This window comes from Schistocerca serialis, chromosome 2, assembly GCF_023864345.2.
Source record: "Schistocerca serialis cubense isolate TAMUIC-IGC-003099 chromosome 2, iqSchSeri2.2, whole genome shotgun sequence".
Taxonomy (NCBI): Eukaryota; Metazoa; Arthropoda; class Insecta; order Orthoptera; family Acrididae; genus Schistocerca; species Schistocerca serialis.
Genome location: NC_064639.1, coordinates 127,594,952 through 127,612,870, shown reverse-complemented (window position 1 = coordinate 127,612,870; position 17,919 = coordinate 127,594,952). Strand labels below are relative to the sequence as shown.

The window sequence follows — 17,919 nt, the reverse complement described above, 5'->3', positions numbered from 1 at the left end:
ATTAAAAACAGAAAAGAAAAAAACCCTGGTATTTACATACACCACACTTGGTGCCAAAATCCACTTGAAAACAGTCTTTTGGATCTCAGTTGCTAGATAGTAGATGCATTAACTTCTTAGATTTATTTTCACCACAGGGGAATCTCAGTAGCATTAGGAACTACTGTACAGCCCATACACATTACAGAAATCTAACTACTATGTTCTTTCAATGCTATCTTAGTATCATTTAAGATAGAAATATGCTTGCTTATCCGTTCCTGAAAAAGGTATGGTTGGAACAGAGCTAACAAATAGAGAGATCACTTACTTCTGAAAATGAAATACTTCTAAAAGTTCCAAAGGTATAAATCAGTCAAGTGCTCTCTACTTGTGCAACTAAATTTCTGTATCACAGGACTAATATTTTTTTGGTTTTTTTTATTCCTATCATGAATTAACAATTCCATACTAATGACTACTTTAACTATTTCCAGAATCCACAGGTGAATCATCAAACACTGAATGTGCAAATTCCAGTTGAATTAGGCACGACGCCAGCTGCTGCTATTGTCTATGAACAGACTTCTCATCAAGTACTGTTGTGGTAACAGTTATTCTCTCCAACTCACAAAACAGCCTAATACTTTTCATCAAGACCAAATTGTGACGATTTCACTTTTTAATTAAGTTATTGATAAGAATTTCCGTACTGTTCATAAAAATCACCACTTTGCTACACTTTTGTTTCCCCATAGGTATTCAGAGAACGGAGGACTGTCTATATTTTCCTGAGTGTATACGAGAATGAATCCTAAATGGCCATTTTGGAAGTTAAATCTTGAGGACTTCACATAAGATCCACCAGAAGCTCACTTTATGGGCAGTAAGAAGAAAGTACTTTATTGCAAAAATTGAGCCAATGGCTAACTCTCAACACAAATCAATGGGCATGATCAGGTTTTTGTTTGTTTGAAGAAAAGAACCCACCATTCATCTTATTCGACTCACAGAAGCACTGGACGACTTAAATCAGCATGGCTGCACTGTTTTGCACACTGATTCTCTCTGCTATAATCTCAACACCTAACCACAGCAGATCTTGCATCAAACAGCAAAATATCAATATTTCCTTCTGTATCTACACTCCATGCATCACTTATCACAGAGTGGAAAAGAAAGAAAATTTAAGAAACAAGACACACAAATGTACAATTGACCTAAAACTGAAATGGCAGTCTAGCACAGAGTATATTTTACGAATAAATTTCAGAAAATGGAGTAAGGCTAGAGGGGATGACTAGCTGGATAAATCAAGGCAAATAAAGAAATAAGAGACAGAACAGCAAAAAGAATTCTTGTTTTCAAATTTTATTTTTTTTACACAAAAATAATCTTATTAATACCAAAATTAAATTTTATTAAACGCTGCAATATCTACAGATTGCACATGGTCTTCAAAATTCTGTATCTCTTCCACAAGCAAATCCACAGAAACTTTTTCATCTTCAACAACACACATGATCTGCAGCTTGTTAATTCCATAACCAACAGGAACCAGTTTGGCTGTGTAACAAATCAAATATTTAGCATCAGAAAAAAAAATTGATAAACCATATGTTACTATTAATACATAGATAAATACCATACATGTTACTGTTAAATGTAATTATATGGCCAATGCATAGAAAATTGACCAAACATTCAACCTACATTTTTTATTATTTGGCCCATGTAATTTGATATTACACAGTGCACCACAGGTGTCAGAGAAAACATTGATATTTACTTATGCAATGGGTATTCAGATCTCTATTCTCTTAATTTGACTGACTCTCAAAGAACAAATGAGAATATTTATACATTGGTTTTCACCCTAGCATGCTCATCAGGTTTAAACATTTTACTAACTCAATACATTTTTACAAACTGTTATATGCCAATCCTAATTACATTAAAATAGTTGCTGTTTGTGCCTAGACAAAAATTTCAACTAAACATAAAAATTCGATCAAGAAGTATTGCAAATTCTAATTTATCAAACAGATGTAATTCGATTTTGATTTCTGTTGTACTTACATGCACCCCATACAAGACCATCCATTGTAATACTTCTAACTTTATTTTCCATTTCTTTCATATCAGTCTCATCATCCCATGGTTTCACATCAAGAACAATACTTGATTTTGCAATAAGTGCTGGCTTCTTTGCTTTCTTTTCTGCATAGGCCTTTAACCTTTCTTCCCTAATCTTTTCTGCCTCAGCATCCTATAAAAGAGCATTCAATTAGCAAGGAAGATATGCAAACAAATTTAAAAACACACACACACACACACACACACACACACACACACACACACACACACACACACAAAAACAACAACAACAACCACTGTGGGTGTCGGGGGACAGTCACTGAAGTCTTTCTTAAGTCTTACGAAAAAGTTTTGGCAAACCTTTATTTCCTTTAAAATTCATTTTTTGCATATTACGTTAGTAGTAAGGATTCATCCACCCACTCTACCTGAGAAGGGACAAGTCCAGATACAAATAACCATTGAGGAGTCCCACTTTCAATTCACATACAAGATACTTTCAGCTTTTTTCTAGGATGCATGAAAAACATAATGAGATAGATTTTTATCTAGCAAAGTTTTTTTTTTTTCAACAATATTGTCCCCTTCAAAGCACTGTTTCCAGTCTTGGTAGCAGAGCTGAAATGCTTCAACTGCTAGAGCCTTTAACATGTCAGTCACATTCTTTTGAATGTTGTAATGAGTCCTAATATGATGTCCTTATAAGACATTTCTTAATTTTGGGTAAAGAAGGGTCACAAGGACAAATCAGATGAATGGGGGGGGGAGAACAGGATTGCTTTTTGAAATAAAAAATTCCATGATGGAAGTGGCCATGTGACATGGGGCATATTCATGATGCAGCATCCTCTTGTCTGCAACATCTGGTCTCACTTGGCTCTCCTTTCCCTAAGCGTTTTGAGGACATCTTTGTGAAACACTTGGTTGACAGTTTTTCCTGGAGGAAAAAAAAATTTTTATCCACGATACCCCCAGTGTCAAAAAAGCAAACTAACTACATTTACATAAACACTCCACAATCTAGCATATGGTGTGTGGCAGAGGGTACCCTGTACCACAATTAGTCATTTCCTTTCCTGTTCCACTCCAAAAAGAATGAGGGAAAAAAGCTGTCTATATGGCTCCAAATTAGCCCTAGTTTCTTTTATGTTATCTTTGTGGCCCTTACACGCAATGTATGTTGGCAGCAGTAGAATCTTTCGGCAGGCAGCTTCAAGTGCCGATTCTCTAAATTTTCTCAATAGTGCAATCAGCATTGTTTTGATCTTTAATTTGGTCATTCAAGCTTTTTCAGTCAAGGAGACGTCTCAGTGGGCTGCTCCACACTATCTCAGGATCATACTAAAAAAAAATAAAAAAATATCCAAGATTGTCATCTGTGATTACACAACTGAACCATTTGTAGTTACTGGCAACCCTCTCAAGAATATCTATGCACACGTACCTTAAATTGTTCTACTGCTCATTTGTGAGTTTTTTCAACACTATTTTGACACAAACCTTTTGCATATGCAAACTTCGGTAAAATTTGATGTATTGATGATGTACCACCATCAATGTTAAATGTCTGATTTCACAAGAACAAGTACCCATTCAATGATTTCGTTGGTTTTTTTTAAGTTGAACGTCTCCCAGACCAAGGCTCATCTTCAACGCGTTCTTGGACTTCCAAAAAGATTTATGTCACCGACAAACTTCTGCTCTTTTTAGGGAAAGTTTCCCATAGGCCTACTTCAAATTTCCAAAGGGCAAACTCATTGCCTCGCTAAGTTTTACACACAACTTTATGGCGTAAGATTGCTCTAAATTCCTCTGTCCCATTTTCGTAACAACAAAAAAACAAATTCACTGAGGGCACTCTTAAATCACGTGGCACGTGAATGGAGCCGTAGCTCTGACTTAGCGTCTGGAAGGGAAGACCAGTCTACACAAGTATAACAAGACAACATTGCCAGATCACTTGCAGTGTTGTTAATTTCATCATATCTCTCTCTCTCTCTCTCTCTCTCTCTCTCTCTCTCTCTCTCTCTCACACACACACACACACACACACACACAGAGAGAGAAAGAGAGAGAGAGAGAGAGAGAGAGAGAGAGAGAGAGAGAGAGCGCTTGCATGTAAAGTCAGTGAATAACAAGTGCGCTTTGACTACAGGTGCTCATGCACAGAGCAGATTTTAACTTAAGAAGCCTACTGAAATAATAGTCAACCTGAAACAGCCCTATCGCCACCACCTTCGTCAACTTCAAGAATGCATAGATTGACAGCCTTTTTTCCACCCTGGAAGTTTACGGCTTGAACCTATTTGACAGTAAGCCTTATCAAGCCAACACATACGGACATAGTCAGCAAAACAAATATACTCACGAAAAGGTGGTGGGGGAGGGGGAATCTAACAGGATTTAAGGAAAATTACAAGCATTTAGTGAAGCTGATTATCATGTTATGAGTTGAATGAAACCACTTGAGTCTAATGGATCAAGAATAGCTTTGTGAGCTGAAGTGTATGGTAGAATAGTTTTCAGTGTGACCCTACATGGACTTCTACCATCTGATCACAAAATGTAATACAGATTCAGTATGTTAGCTTGCTGTGTAAACAGATGCACCCTAATAAGTGAACGTCTCTTCACAACTGACTGGGAAGGAAACTAAATAACCCACCAACAGTGGCAACAGTTCAAACAGTCCAACACACACAGATAGCATATTTTTACTTTTATGTGCATAGAAACAGAAAAACCACTTTGAACTGAGCAAGGAACCCTTCTTTGGTCTTTGTTATGTGACATCAATAGCTATTCCTCACAAAATATCTGATAATGAAAGACAGGATATACCTGAAGGTATCATTTGGGGAGCTGCTTGAAAATTTTATGCATCTAACTAGCTATCAAAGGTCTTCTTGAAAGTTAAAAATATAAAAAGTGTTTCCAGAATGAGATTTTCACTCTGCAGCAGAGTGTGCGCTGATATGAAACACATAAAAAGTGTTGTCTGTATATGAAAGCCCTTTGCATTGTCAGTTATTGGCTGTGCACCAATATCTCCACATGCACTGAAGACCATTATTTTCCTAAATATTACAAATCAGCTTCAACACTACCCCACTATCTATTCCAAGGTCATTTCATTGTAATCAGGATGAATGAACCTAAAATCCTTCCCAGTTTCACAAACGACAACTAAGATCAACTCCTTCCAGGAATCACGGAAGTCTTCCATGGGCAACAGGTGATTTTGAAGTGGTTGGAGGATTCCCTATGCCGCTCACTGGCACTCTTCCATGGTATAATGTCATACCTGACGTAGTTTCATTTAAATTAATACACAAACAACATCTATCCACCTGTTACCATTAATAATGCCTTGTGTGAAAAGATTTCTGGGTGTTATTTGGAGACCCTTCTGCTTCAGTACAGAAGTCATTGATGACCTGTCATTCAGCAGATAGCAACAGATCGAGTCTAGATATACTTTACCCAACCACACTTTGTCCGCTGCACTGTTACCCTAACAAGAAATCTGTTTGCCTATGGATACCTCAGATGTGGACTGAAACACTGCCCCTAGCAGTCACTTTAGTGTACATCAGCTATCATTTCTCACTGAGAAACATCTGAAGGCAAGTGAGCAAAACAAGAGACTACGAGAGAGAGGGGCAGCAACAATGGCCCAAGGGCACATCATCACATATAACAATAAGAGAAACCTCAATCAATCTGAGGTTACCAAAACAAACATGTGGTGTGGTGTATTGAAGTTTATGAGACTGCATTGCAATTAAGAGACCATGATGATGGAAGGGTGTGAGAATTCTAAACAGACTGTGACATTCAGGTTTAATGAAACATAAATTCCAACAATTTTAGGTATCATACTTGTAACGATGGTGAACTACTCTGAGGAAGCTAGTAGATACTCCATGCTCAAAAAGTAAGACACACTGCTTATCTAACTTTCCACTACACTTCAACATTTAATCAACTGATTTGTTTAAAATTTGCTTATATAGCAATTCTCTGGACTCCAGCTTACTGCAGCTGCCTCCTCAACACATTGACTATATCATACCACTTTTTTCTCTGTCCGAAAGCTACCTTACATCAAATTCTGTACAGTTTCAGAACCTTATAAATTCCGTTAAGAGGAGGAATGACTAGAGCCGCAATATATATTTCTTTAATCCAGTGTTACTGATATGAACCATTTGCCATAAAATGACAAGCCTACAACAATTACTAGAGGGAACAAAATAAAAGGGGTAGTTAAATGGAAAAAAAGTACCTAAACTGTTTATTCTTACCAAAGGAACTCCCATAACTTATTACATTTATCCTGCTGTGAGACAAGACAATCACTGCCTTTATGGAAAAATGTTTGCAGTTGCCTACTGATTCAGTGCATCTCTTCATCCAAAGCAAATTGATGGCCATGAATATCTTTGTTTCAAGGCTCCAAAGTTACAGAAATTGTATGAGGAGAGATCGGAACTGTACGGAGGATGTGTAAGGCTTCACAGTGACACTTCTACAATGTACTCTAAACAACACTGATTTCTCCCCATGTGATTTCCATATTTTTGAAGCCCTGAAGAAAGACAACTGTGGCTGTCTGTCTGCTTTGGCTGGAGATACAATCATGATGCCATAGGCAATTACAAACGCCTTTGCACGACAGCACTGACCATCTGGTCTCACAATGGAGTAAACGTATTAACAGTTATGCCGACCAGTTTTGAAATAATAAACAGATTACTTCATTTCTTTCCTTCTGTACCTCTTTCATTTGACAGCTCCTTGTACACCTGACAGCTCCTTGTACATCTGACAGCTGTCAAACAACATCAACAGTGTCTCTCCTCTTCATATCAGACTGGAGATCATTGAGGGGACTTGAGAGGTTAAAAAGGAAAGACAGCTGACAGAGACCTGGGTGAGATGGACCTACCCATAGTGAGGATGATGGTAGATGTGGATGATGGGGGAGGTGTCAGATGGTATAAGGTAAGCACTGTGTCTGCTTCAGTCCAGAATTGATAAGGGCAAATTGAGAAATAAAGATAGATTATGAGAAGGGAAATGAATAACGCAGTTGAGAGAGAGAGAGAGAGAGAGAGAGAGAGAGAGAGAGAGAGAGAGAGACTTTGTCAAGGAGTGTGTCAGAGGGCAAGTTCCGATCTTCCACGTTTCACTGAACCCTGGAGGGGGAAGGAGGGACCGGCAGCAATTTGCCCTCCACCATGTTCTTGCATCCTGTTGACACCTTCCTGTACTTAATATCTATTAACACACCCATATCCCCAGCTCTTTTCACCACACATTTATGTCCGAACAGCCAGCAATAGGTTTGACGTAGCATATCTTCCTATTTGATCCTTTAGCCAAGAATAAAGTTTTTGGGGGCAGATGAGACAATGAGGTGATTCAGCATTTGTAACTACCAGTCCAGAGCAACGAATTAAGGAACATAAAATTAGTTCAGATGGCAAAGATGTCAGTCAATGGAAAATGATATCTTATTTCTCAACTTAAATAGCAGGGCAATCCTACGAAAGATTGCATCAAGCATAAAGAATCTAGAAAAAAAACCAGTGAGTGGACAAGCTGAAGTCTTATGTGTAACACAGTTTTCTAGGGATACCAAAGGAGAGAGATGGATTAAATGTATTAGCAATGAAGCTGGAAGTTGAAATAATCACTTTCATTATATTATCAAGGAAACTTGAGGATATAATGTGGGACACTGTCAAAATTACATGTGAACCTCAGTTTATTTCACTGCCATCTCTTTGCTTCCATTATTAATTATAAAGCTATAATTAATTAATATTATTGGGTATTCCAAGTTCATGTCTTCTATCTATATTTCCTGCTACTGTTTCCTTAAAAGCAAGAAAACCTTCAGACAGTTTCAATATGAACCTTTTACTTACACCTTTTGCACTGTTAACAAAACGTCAATCAAGCTGGAGATCTAGTTCAGTTGAAACTGGAGGACGGAAGCATGTAGTCTTCTGTATCATAATGAATTTATCTCACCCATCATACATTCAACATCCTCCCACCTCCCTTTTAATATTCCAACTATGATTATGTCAACTGTTCTTGACACATTGATAAAGCCACTACAAGAGTAATAACCCAAACGTTAAAAACTTCAAATTAATACTTAGCAAGTGTAATCATAAAGGAAAGTTCACCTCCAATTAAGCTTGTAATGAAAATCACAAACAAGAGTGACTGCCAAATACATCTGCCAATGAACATTGACCAGACAAAGAGTGAAGTACACCATCAGTTATTCTTGTCTCCTCTTCCATAACAACCAAATGAGATGTTGAAGCAGTTAAGGGCATGTGTGTGGTATATCATAGGAGAATTAACCAAATGAGTCTTAATGAAAGGTAGGCATCAAACAGCAGAATGCTGGCAGCACTTCCTCTCGTGTTATAACTACAATCTTGGTATACCCTATATGGCAGAGATCGAGTGGGGAAAATAGAATAAAAAATATCCTGTATAATATCTGAATGTTTCAATTTAAACATTAACTATTTTTACATTTTAAACATCAGCAATTCTAAATACTGTAACAAAGTCCTAATCAAGAAGGTATCCAATTATTAACTTCACTGTTAAACTTCACACAATTCCACAAGTTTATCATAACTGTAAACAAGACAACATTGTCCCAATTACTTTGGTGCACTTACTACAGGGGCTAATTACACATCAACTGCAGACTGTCCTCTTGCTTCCGTTATGTGGAAGTATACGCAAACTGATTTTAACAAATCATTTTTCAAGCTTAGCAGATACATTACTATCTTAACTGTTTGGTTACAATTAAAAATTATGAACCACGAGGAAAAGTATCAACCGCAAGGAACAAAGAACAACAACCAAACCTCTGTCAAGTATATGAAAATTACAAAATGGTGGAAACAAGAAGGGGAGAAAAGCTACTACTTGCTGTCAAGATGTTAAGAAACATCTCATTCTGGTTCTATATGACAGCATCTGAAGATAATTACGTTAAGCTTGCCAACTACTGAAAAGGAATACAAAATAATACTGAAGACTGTAGGCCATATGCACATCCCTCTTTAGTTCTGAAACTTTAACACTAAACATCTCAATGACATGGCACAGGAAAAGAAATTAGAGAATAATGAGATGACAAACCGACAGTTTTGTGGGGATAGCTACGTCAAGTTTTCACTCTGATTTAAAGGTAGAAACACTACAGTCCTCAAGTGAACACAAATTCGCCAGAGTTGTTACCTGCAAATTATCCTAGAATATTATTTACTTCATTGTCTTACTTGGCAAGTACTATCTAAAGATCTTGAGTATTTATTGTGTCAGGCAATGCGAAGTCAGGAAACATTTTTACTAAACCACATACGCACAATTACATTTTACAAGTGGTGTTGTACAATGTTACGCTACGACTGCGTTACAGTGACACACGACATGGTAAGAAAGCATAAAATTATAGTAAATTTCACTGTTCTTTGATGTACGTAATGGAAATAATCAACGTATCCTAATCACTGAATAACCCTAAAAACAACAAATTACCCTCACCACATACTTAAGTTTATCATAATTTAGTTTTCTCTTAAACTTTTCGAAAGATCGTGGCTTTCTATAGCAGATGTGTTATCTAGCACAATCTTCGCGTCCATACAGTTGCAAAAATAATTTTAACCACTTACCTCCTCGTCGTCTGAGCCGAACAGATCCACATCGTCGTCATCATCGGCTTTTTTGTCTCCGGATGGCGCACTGCCATTCGTTACTGCTCCAGCAAAAGCCGCCGGTGGTTTCTTTTCACCTGGAAATTTCTTGCTGTCAGCTCCATATGATTTAATATGATTGTACCAACGCAATGCATGAGGTGTATCAGCTGATGGAGGCTTTCCTAACGTTTCGAATACGCACACATCTGCCTGCGTTGGTTGAAACCTGCAAATAATACATTCTTATTCAACTTTAAGGTTCAATACAATCGTTTCTGACTTAACTCTCTGTCCAGAAATGACACAGTCTCACAACACGTGTTCCACTGTAGCTTGCTCATATCTCAATTACAGCTCACCCGTCGACATAGCTTCTGTCTGCAAGGTATGCGTCCAGGGATTTCACACCGTCTGTCGTTTTCAGATCTCCTACAACCATTGTGCTTTATTAATTAAAAAGTAATATATTGGGTCTCACGCTGGCACCCTACTTAATTGACCACAGACGTGGGTAGAAGGAAGGGGGAGGGGGTGTGCTTCACACATGCGACTCTTTGGATTATTTATTCCCGTATCGTCATTCAGATGTCTCTTCTCTCTCTTGAGCGTGCAATAAGGCCCGTCCACACGCAACGATCTGTCTGCGCAAATGTCTGCGCACATCACATCTGCGCAGACAGATCGTTGCGTGTGAACAGAAGATTTGCACCAACCTGAGGTGTGTGCAAACCTGGAAGTTGGAGTTGGAGGTTTGAGCGAAACCTCTCAAATCTGTCGGTTCAGACCACATCTGCGCAGACAAGTTGGAGCGTGTGGACAGGAGATCGTCGCAAATCTGGCGCGAAACAGCTGTTTGCTCAGTCTAGTGTTTGTATTTGTGTGCACAGGGCATTAAAATGGCTGATACTCGTCAGTGTTCTCGAGAGTTTGTAAGTGAATTCATTGAAATATGCAGAAACCACCCATGTTTGTGAAAGATTAAAAGTAAAGAATATAGTGACCGAGACAAAAAGACAGCAGCATACAATGCTCTAATTGAAAAATTGCGGGCAGTTGGCGCCTCGGCAAACAGAGAAACGGTAATAAAAAAATAATTTCGTTGCGAACTGGCGAAATTATTTGCGGATGGATGTCGAAACTTATAATTATCTCTTAAAGCATGTAACCCCTCATATTATGAGAAAAATACTTGTATGAGAAGGGAAATTTCTCCTCATGAACGCCTGGCAGTGACATTAAGATTCCCAGCAACAGGAAGGAGCTACAATGATTTGGAATTTTCATCTGCAATATCGAAACAAGCATTGAGTGAAATAATACCCAACACATGTGAAGCTATTTACGCTTTCCTGAAAGATGAGTTCATGAAGGCAAGTCAAGTAAATTAGTCTGTCAGCGAACTGTTTACCGAAAAGAGTTATCCAAAGTTCAGAAATCTAGAAGATCTGGTGAAGGAGTAGATCAAGTATACCAGCCAACGGTATGGTATTTTGATCTGCTTGGCTTTCTTAGTGATCAAGAAACGCCAAGACCAAGCAGAAGTACAATTGAAGATGAAATTGGAGTGCCAATGTGCGAGGAAATGGAACACGAGGTTATGTAAAACAAAACAGGTTCGCCCTGCAACTCTCGCAGTAAATTTACGTGACAAAACTGCTTTCGCTTTAGCAGCCACTGTCTGCACCATTTTGACCGCTTTCTCTGTTTCCTGCGGTTGGTCTGAATGTTTTTTGCAACACAAGTTGCGAACACAGACCACAACAGAACTTCCTCCATTTCTATTTTTCAAAATAACTGAATTAAATTTTGACGTTTTCGGGGAGCGTAGTCGCTTGCCACTGATATTTCTTTTCTACACCGACAGATGGCGGGCGAGTAGTAGATTGGGGTTTGTGTCGTGTGAACACACCACATTTGCAGCGATCTTTTGCATGTACAGACATCTGCGCCGATGTCTGCGCAGACAGATCGTTGCGTGTGGACCGGGCTATAGAAAGCATCGTACTCGTAATGAGTTCTTTTAACTTTTAAGGTCTTTATAGCTGCACCTGGTCTGGGATTTTTAAGTTACTGTTTCACGTACAGTGAAATATAACTATCATTATTTGCCACGCGCTTCTATGAGCTTGTAACAAGCACTATTATTCGAAGCTGAAGACCAATAACAATAAAGAGAGTTTCGTGTAGTAAGAAATATGGTAATTTGACACTGGTTTTTTTCATTCACCCTGAAGTGACAATCGATTGGAATTTGTCGATTGTTCCAGAAACAACTCCATGTTACGCCACCTGTCCAACCGTGACATTGTTGCCCTAAAGCAGCCTTTAACAAACGCAAATTTCTTCACGATCATCGCAGTTGATACTACATTCCATGAGCTTTAAGTATGTCGATGATTGCTGACGACTTGTACCATCGTCTACGTTTGAAACGAAAATTGTTTCCATGTAAGACTGCCAAAGATAGTCCACTGTATATTTTAGTTATGTTGCCCAATGCTATATCATTCCTTGAGCTTTATTGTTGATGTGAAAATTTGTAACAACGGTTGCAGTCTGTTAGTATCAATTTAGCAATATCATTCCTTGAGCTTTATTGTTGATGTAAAAATTTGTAACAACGGTTGCAGTCTGTTAGTATCAATTTAGCAATATCATTCATTATTAAAGTGCGTTCAGGGGCCCACCCACTACAGCAGCGCGTTAGCACACCACTTCTGGGATTCACTGATGTGCACCAGCCTGAATCGGATATGCATGGTTGATTAACAAGGGCTGGTTTCCCACATCTGATATGTGAGTACTGGGCTGGTGCCAACGTCCCCTCAGTTACACAATTCACAAACATCTAGAAAAAATTCGCACATTGTTACATGGGGTAACGCTAGACACAGACAAATGAGGTACCCAGTGTCGAGGAAAGTGATGAGGAGGGGGGGGGGGGCGACAGGAAGGGCATCCAACCACCCTCTAGCACTAAAGCTGGATTTCTATTTCCACAGGTTTGAATAACGGGGTTAACGTGCAATAATCACTCATAGACGCCAGGTGACAAAACTAACAGTGAGAGTATGTAAAGTATGCCAGTGAGATGTGAAAAGCAGTTCAGTCATTGTCGTAATGTGGAGACTGAGCAATTTATCTGACGTCCAAAGGGGTATGATCATTGATTTCCAGGCCAAGGGTCAGAGTTTCCAAAATGGCTCAGTTTGTAAAGGATTCGCATGCTGCTGAGGTTAAAGTATACCTTGGATGGCAAAATGATGCTTTCCAAAATTGGCACCAAGGCAATTGTGGTGCACTACAGGCCCTAGATGATGGGGCTGAACAACAGATGAAGAGAGGTGTGAGGGCCAACTGACGTGCAAATGTGCAGTTGTTGAGCAACTGACCACTCAAATGAACCAAGGGGCTACCAGCAGTGTCTCCTCAATTGCCATTCAGCGAACATGGCTCATACAAGCTTCTGCAGCAGGTAGCTGCTTAACGCATCCATGCTGACTGCTGTTCATTTGTGACGAAGCCTGTAATTTGCACACCAACACCGCAACAGAATTCCACTGAGTGGCGAGAAGTGAATAGCATTTTAAGCTGCAACAGACAGGTATCCGTTGGCGCGTATGGGACGAAACTTCTGAAAGCAAACACTCTGCAATAATTGTCGGAGTGTTGTGGTCTGGGGAATGTTTTCGTGGCATTTCCTTAGTGATATTCTCGTTGTGGAAGGCACAATGAATCAACAGAAGTATGCATCTGTCCCTGGGGACCATGTTCACCACTACATGCAACTTGTTTTTTCTTGCCACAATGGCATCTACCAGTAGAACTATGCAACATGTCAAACAGCTCGCAGTGGACATATGCAGTTTGAAGAGCGCAAGAATGAGCTTATTGTACTCCTCTGGCCATCAAACTACTTGGATTTAAAACCAAACGAGAATCTGTGGGACCACCTCAATTAGGCTGTTTGGGCCATGGATACTCAGCACAGCTGGCCATGGCACTGAGTTGGGTTTTGGCAGGTGGTCACATTAATGTGACAAACATACATGCCCCCACCACCACTTGCGTAACTCAACTTACATGTAGAAACACCCTACTTGCATGCTATCATGTCACCTTTCATGTAAGTTACGGAACTTAAATGATATTTAACTTTCTTGCATGATTTCGGTTCCCTCACCATTGGTTATGAGGTTCAGCAACTGCCACTAGGTGGACCAAAATGGTACTGAAACAGAGGATGACAGACTAAAGGCCGAAATACTAAATGTCTTTTTCCAAAGTTGTTTCACAGAGGAAGATTGCACTGTAGTTCCTTCTCGAGATTGTCGCACAGATGACAAAATGATAGATATCGAAATAGACGACAGAGGGATAGAGAAACAATTAAAATCGCTCAAAAGAGGAAAGGCCGCTGGACCTGATGGGATACCAGTTCAATTTTACACAGAGTACCCGAAGGAACTTGCCCCCCTTCTTGCAGCGGTGTACCGTAGGTCTCTAGAAGAGCGTAGCGTTCCAAAGGATTGGAAAAGGGCACAGGTCATCCCCGTTTTCAAGAAGGGACGTCGAGCAGATGTGCAGAACTATAGACCTATATCTCTAACGTCGATCAGATGTTCGAGTATAATGACTTTTCTGGAGACTAGAAATCTACTCTGTAGAAATCAGCATGGGTTTCGAAAAAGACGGTCATGTGAAACCCAGCTCGCGCTATTCGTCCACGAGACTCAGAGGGCCATAGATACGGGTTCACAGGTAGATGCCGTGTTTCCTGACTTCCGCAAGGCGTTCAATACAGTTCCCCACAGTCGTTTAATGAACAAAGTAAGAGCATATGGACTATCAGACCAATTGTGTGATTGGATTGAGGAGTTCCTAGATAACAGGACGCAGCATGTCATTCTCAATTAAGAGAAGTCCTCCGAAGTAAGAGTGATTTCAGGTGTGCCGCAGGGGAGTGTCATAGGACCGTTGCTATTCACAATATACATAAATGACCTTGTGGATGACATCGGAAGTTCACTGAGGCTTTTTGCGGATGATGCTGTGGTGTATCGAGAGGTTGTAACAATGGAAAATTGTACTGAAATGCAGGAGGATCTGCAGCGAATTGACGCATGGTGCAGGGAATGGCAATTGAATCTCAATGTAGACAAGTGTAATGTGCTGCGAATACACAGAAAGATAGATCCTTTATCATTTAGCTACAAAATAGCAGGTCAGCAACTGGAAGCAGTTAATACCATAAATTATCTGGGAGTACGCATTAGGAGTGATTTAAAATGGAATGATCATATAATGTTGATCGTCGGTAAAGCAGATGCCAGACTGAGATTCATTGGAAGAATCCTAAGGAAATGCAATCCGAAAACAAAGGAAGTAGGTTACAGTACGCTTGTTCGCCCACTGCTTGAATACTGCTCAGCAGTGTGGGATCCGTACCAGATAGGGTTGATAGAAGATATAGAGAAGATCCAACGGAGAGCAGCGCGCTTCGTTACAGGATGATTTAGTAATCGCGAAAGCGTTACGGAGATGATAGATAAACTCCAGTGGAAGACTCTGCAGGAGAGACGCTCAGTAGCTCGGTACGGGCTTTTGTCAAAGTTTCAAGAACATACCTTCACTGAAGAGTCAAGCAGTATATTGCTCCCTCCTCCGTATATCTCGCGAAGAGACCATGAGGATAAAATCAGAGAGATTAGAGCCCACACAGAGGCATACCGACAATCCTTCTTTCCACGAACAATACAAGAATGGAATAGAAGGGAGAACCGATAGAGGTACTCAAGGTACCCTCCGCCACACACCGTCAGGTGGCTTGCGGAGTATGGATGTAGATGTAGATGTAGATCTGATCTCATTCTGATTTCCTTCATTGGATAATACACATCTTGAATCGTTAGCATTATGATAAAATAGTGGGCTTAGTCTTCAAAGAAATAAATAAATACTTTATAAAGCAGCAAAATTTTGTTAATTCACACGATAGGAATCTTATTCCAGCATTCAGCAATTCATTATAATCGCTTGTTAGCAATAAAGAAACATAGCATCATTTGAAGTGATGTATGGATTCGAAAAAAATATCACTGAGACTACGGGCTTGCTGAGGTTCACATTACTGCAGGTAGTCAATATTGAGCTGGATTTGATTGTTTGAGGGAAGAGACCTAACAGCGAGGTGATTGGTCTCATCGGATTAGGGAAGGTTAAAAAAAAATGGCTCTGAGCACTATGCGACTTAACTGCTGAGGTCATCAGTCGCCTACAACTTAGAACTAATTAAACCTAACTAACCTAAGGACATCACACACATCCATGCCCGAGGCAGGATTCGAACCTGCGACCGGAGCGGTCACGCGGTTCCAGACTGAAGCGCCTTTAACCGCACGGCCACACCGGCCGGCATTAGGGAAGGATCGGGAAGGAATTCAGCCATGCCCTTTCAAAGGAACCATGCTGGCATTTGCCTAGAGCGATTTAGGGAAATCACAGAAAACCTAAATCAGGATGGCCAGACGCGGGATTGAACCGTCGTCCTCCCGAATGCGAGTCCAGTAGTCAATATTCTAAAGGTATTTTTTATTTCAGTATAATGATAATAATTTTTACTGTAGTAATTGAGTGAAACATTACAGTTAAGTGGGTATAAAAAATTTATTTGAGCCTTTGGAAATTTAATATTGCTCTTGACCATAATTGAAATACTATGTAGTTGCAATAGTCTTTGTATTGGGACATTCACTGAAAAATGACTGTTCTGCACTGTAGTACAAAGTTTTATTACAAAATTAAGTGTGGTACCGATAAAGGAAGCATCACATTTACATCATTTGTGACTTATTAGAATCTTGACTAATTCTAAAAATAAAAACAAAGCAGGACTCTAGAGACAGAAACCTTACTTTTCAATGTACCTTCAATGTATTGTAGATAGCACCAAACTACTTAACATAAAAATTTAGAAATAGTGTTCTTCAGAATGCAGTACAAGTAATGCAGTGACACTTGTAATTTAATGAAACCTGGCATGGCATCTCACAATGTGTCTTAGATTTTTGTATTGACACAGAATGTGGTTCAAAAAGCATTAAAACTCAGTTTTACACATTCAAAAATGATTTTCGTATACAGCCGATAGCTCCCTTATTAGTTTATTGGATGTCTGCAAACGATTTATACGAGATGCCGATTTCCTTACTCAACATTTGTGGGTCTGATTTTTATTTGTCAGCGCCATCATAAGCTCTTCAGCTAAAAGCTGCACAAACTGCAGTAAGGGAGACGCGAGTTTCACTCAAAGCTTCGAATGACATTAGTTTTCTTCTATGAATAACGTCACTTGACGCCTTCTTGATGGTCACATAAATAGTGTTTCTGCTGTCAGTGGACTAAATCTTAACAGCAAAGGAAGGAGCAGCTTTAAAAGGGAAATCCCAACTTAAAAAGTCCATATTTTGTGAGCACAGAAATGAGAAGTAAAAATTATGTATTCTTGTGTTTAACTTCAAGACTGAGATGCCACAGCCGCTGCATAAAAATGCCCAAAAACTTTTCGTCCCCATTTGTGGGGGCATCTTCAGATATGAACAACTAGCAATTACATATAAGGCTAAGGAGTCCTGAATTAATAGATGTGTTATGCATTGGATAAATACATCAACTTTCATTATGTGATTCTGAACATGTATGACTGTGATATGCGACATCATGCTTGATTATAAGTAATTCCTCTCTCTGTGCCAAGTTAGCATCCATACTTTATGATAACTTCTTCTTTCTTCCTGTTAAAATCAGGATGGCAAATTTCTGTCTGAGTGTATATGATAATGCATTGTCTTAGGTAGAAGTGTAGGTTCACAAAATTTTATTTTGCAGTCTTCAAATTGTAAAGCACGTTTACGATGTTCACCTTAACAATATATTCCAAGTGAAATATCCTCTTGCGTTTGGCACAGTGGTTCTTAATACTACTTTCTGAGGTTTCAGTACCTGCATAGCAACAAGTGAACGTAATTTTAGCCAGATCAGCTGTTGCCAATGAATGGTATACTTCTCTTGCAGATCTGAGGAATTCATCGTTTTC

At 39.3% G+C, this 17,919-nt stretch overlaps 1 protein-coding gene across 1 annotated transcript; it reads right to left on the bottom strand.

Annotated features, from left to right (window-relative positions):
• Positions 1–1,334: 1,334 nt before the first annotated feature.
• LOC126456817 (elongation factor 1-beta') lies at positions 1,335–10,351 on the bottom strand. The gene is made up of 4 exons (XM_050092612.1): positions 10,184–10,351; positions 9,801–10,050; positions 2,059–2,248; positions 1,335–1,545 (listed from the first exon to the last, which is right to left on the bottom strand). Exons 1-4 carry the CDS (start codon positions 10,261–10,263, stop codon positions 1,391–1,393), a joined length of 675 nt encoding a protein of 224 aa, XP_049948569.1. The 5' UTR covers positions 10,264–10,351; the 3' UTR covers positions 1,335–1,390.
• Between the last annotated feature and the right edge of the window lie 7,568 nt (positions 10,352–17,919).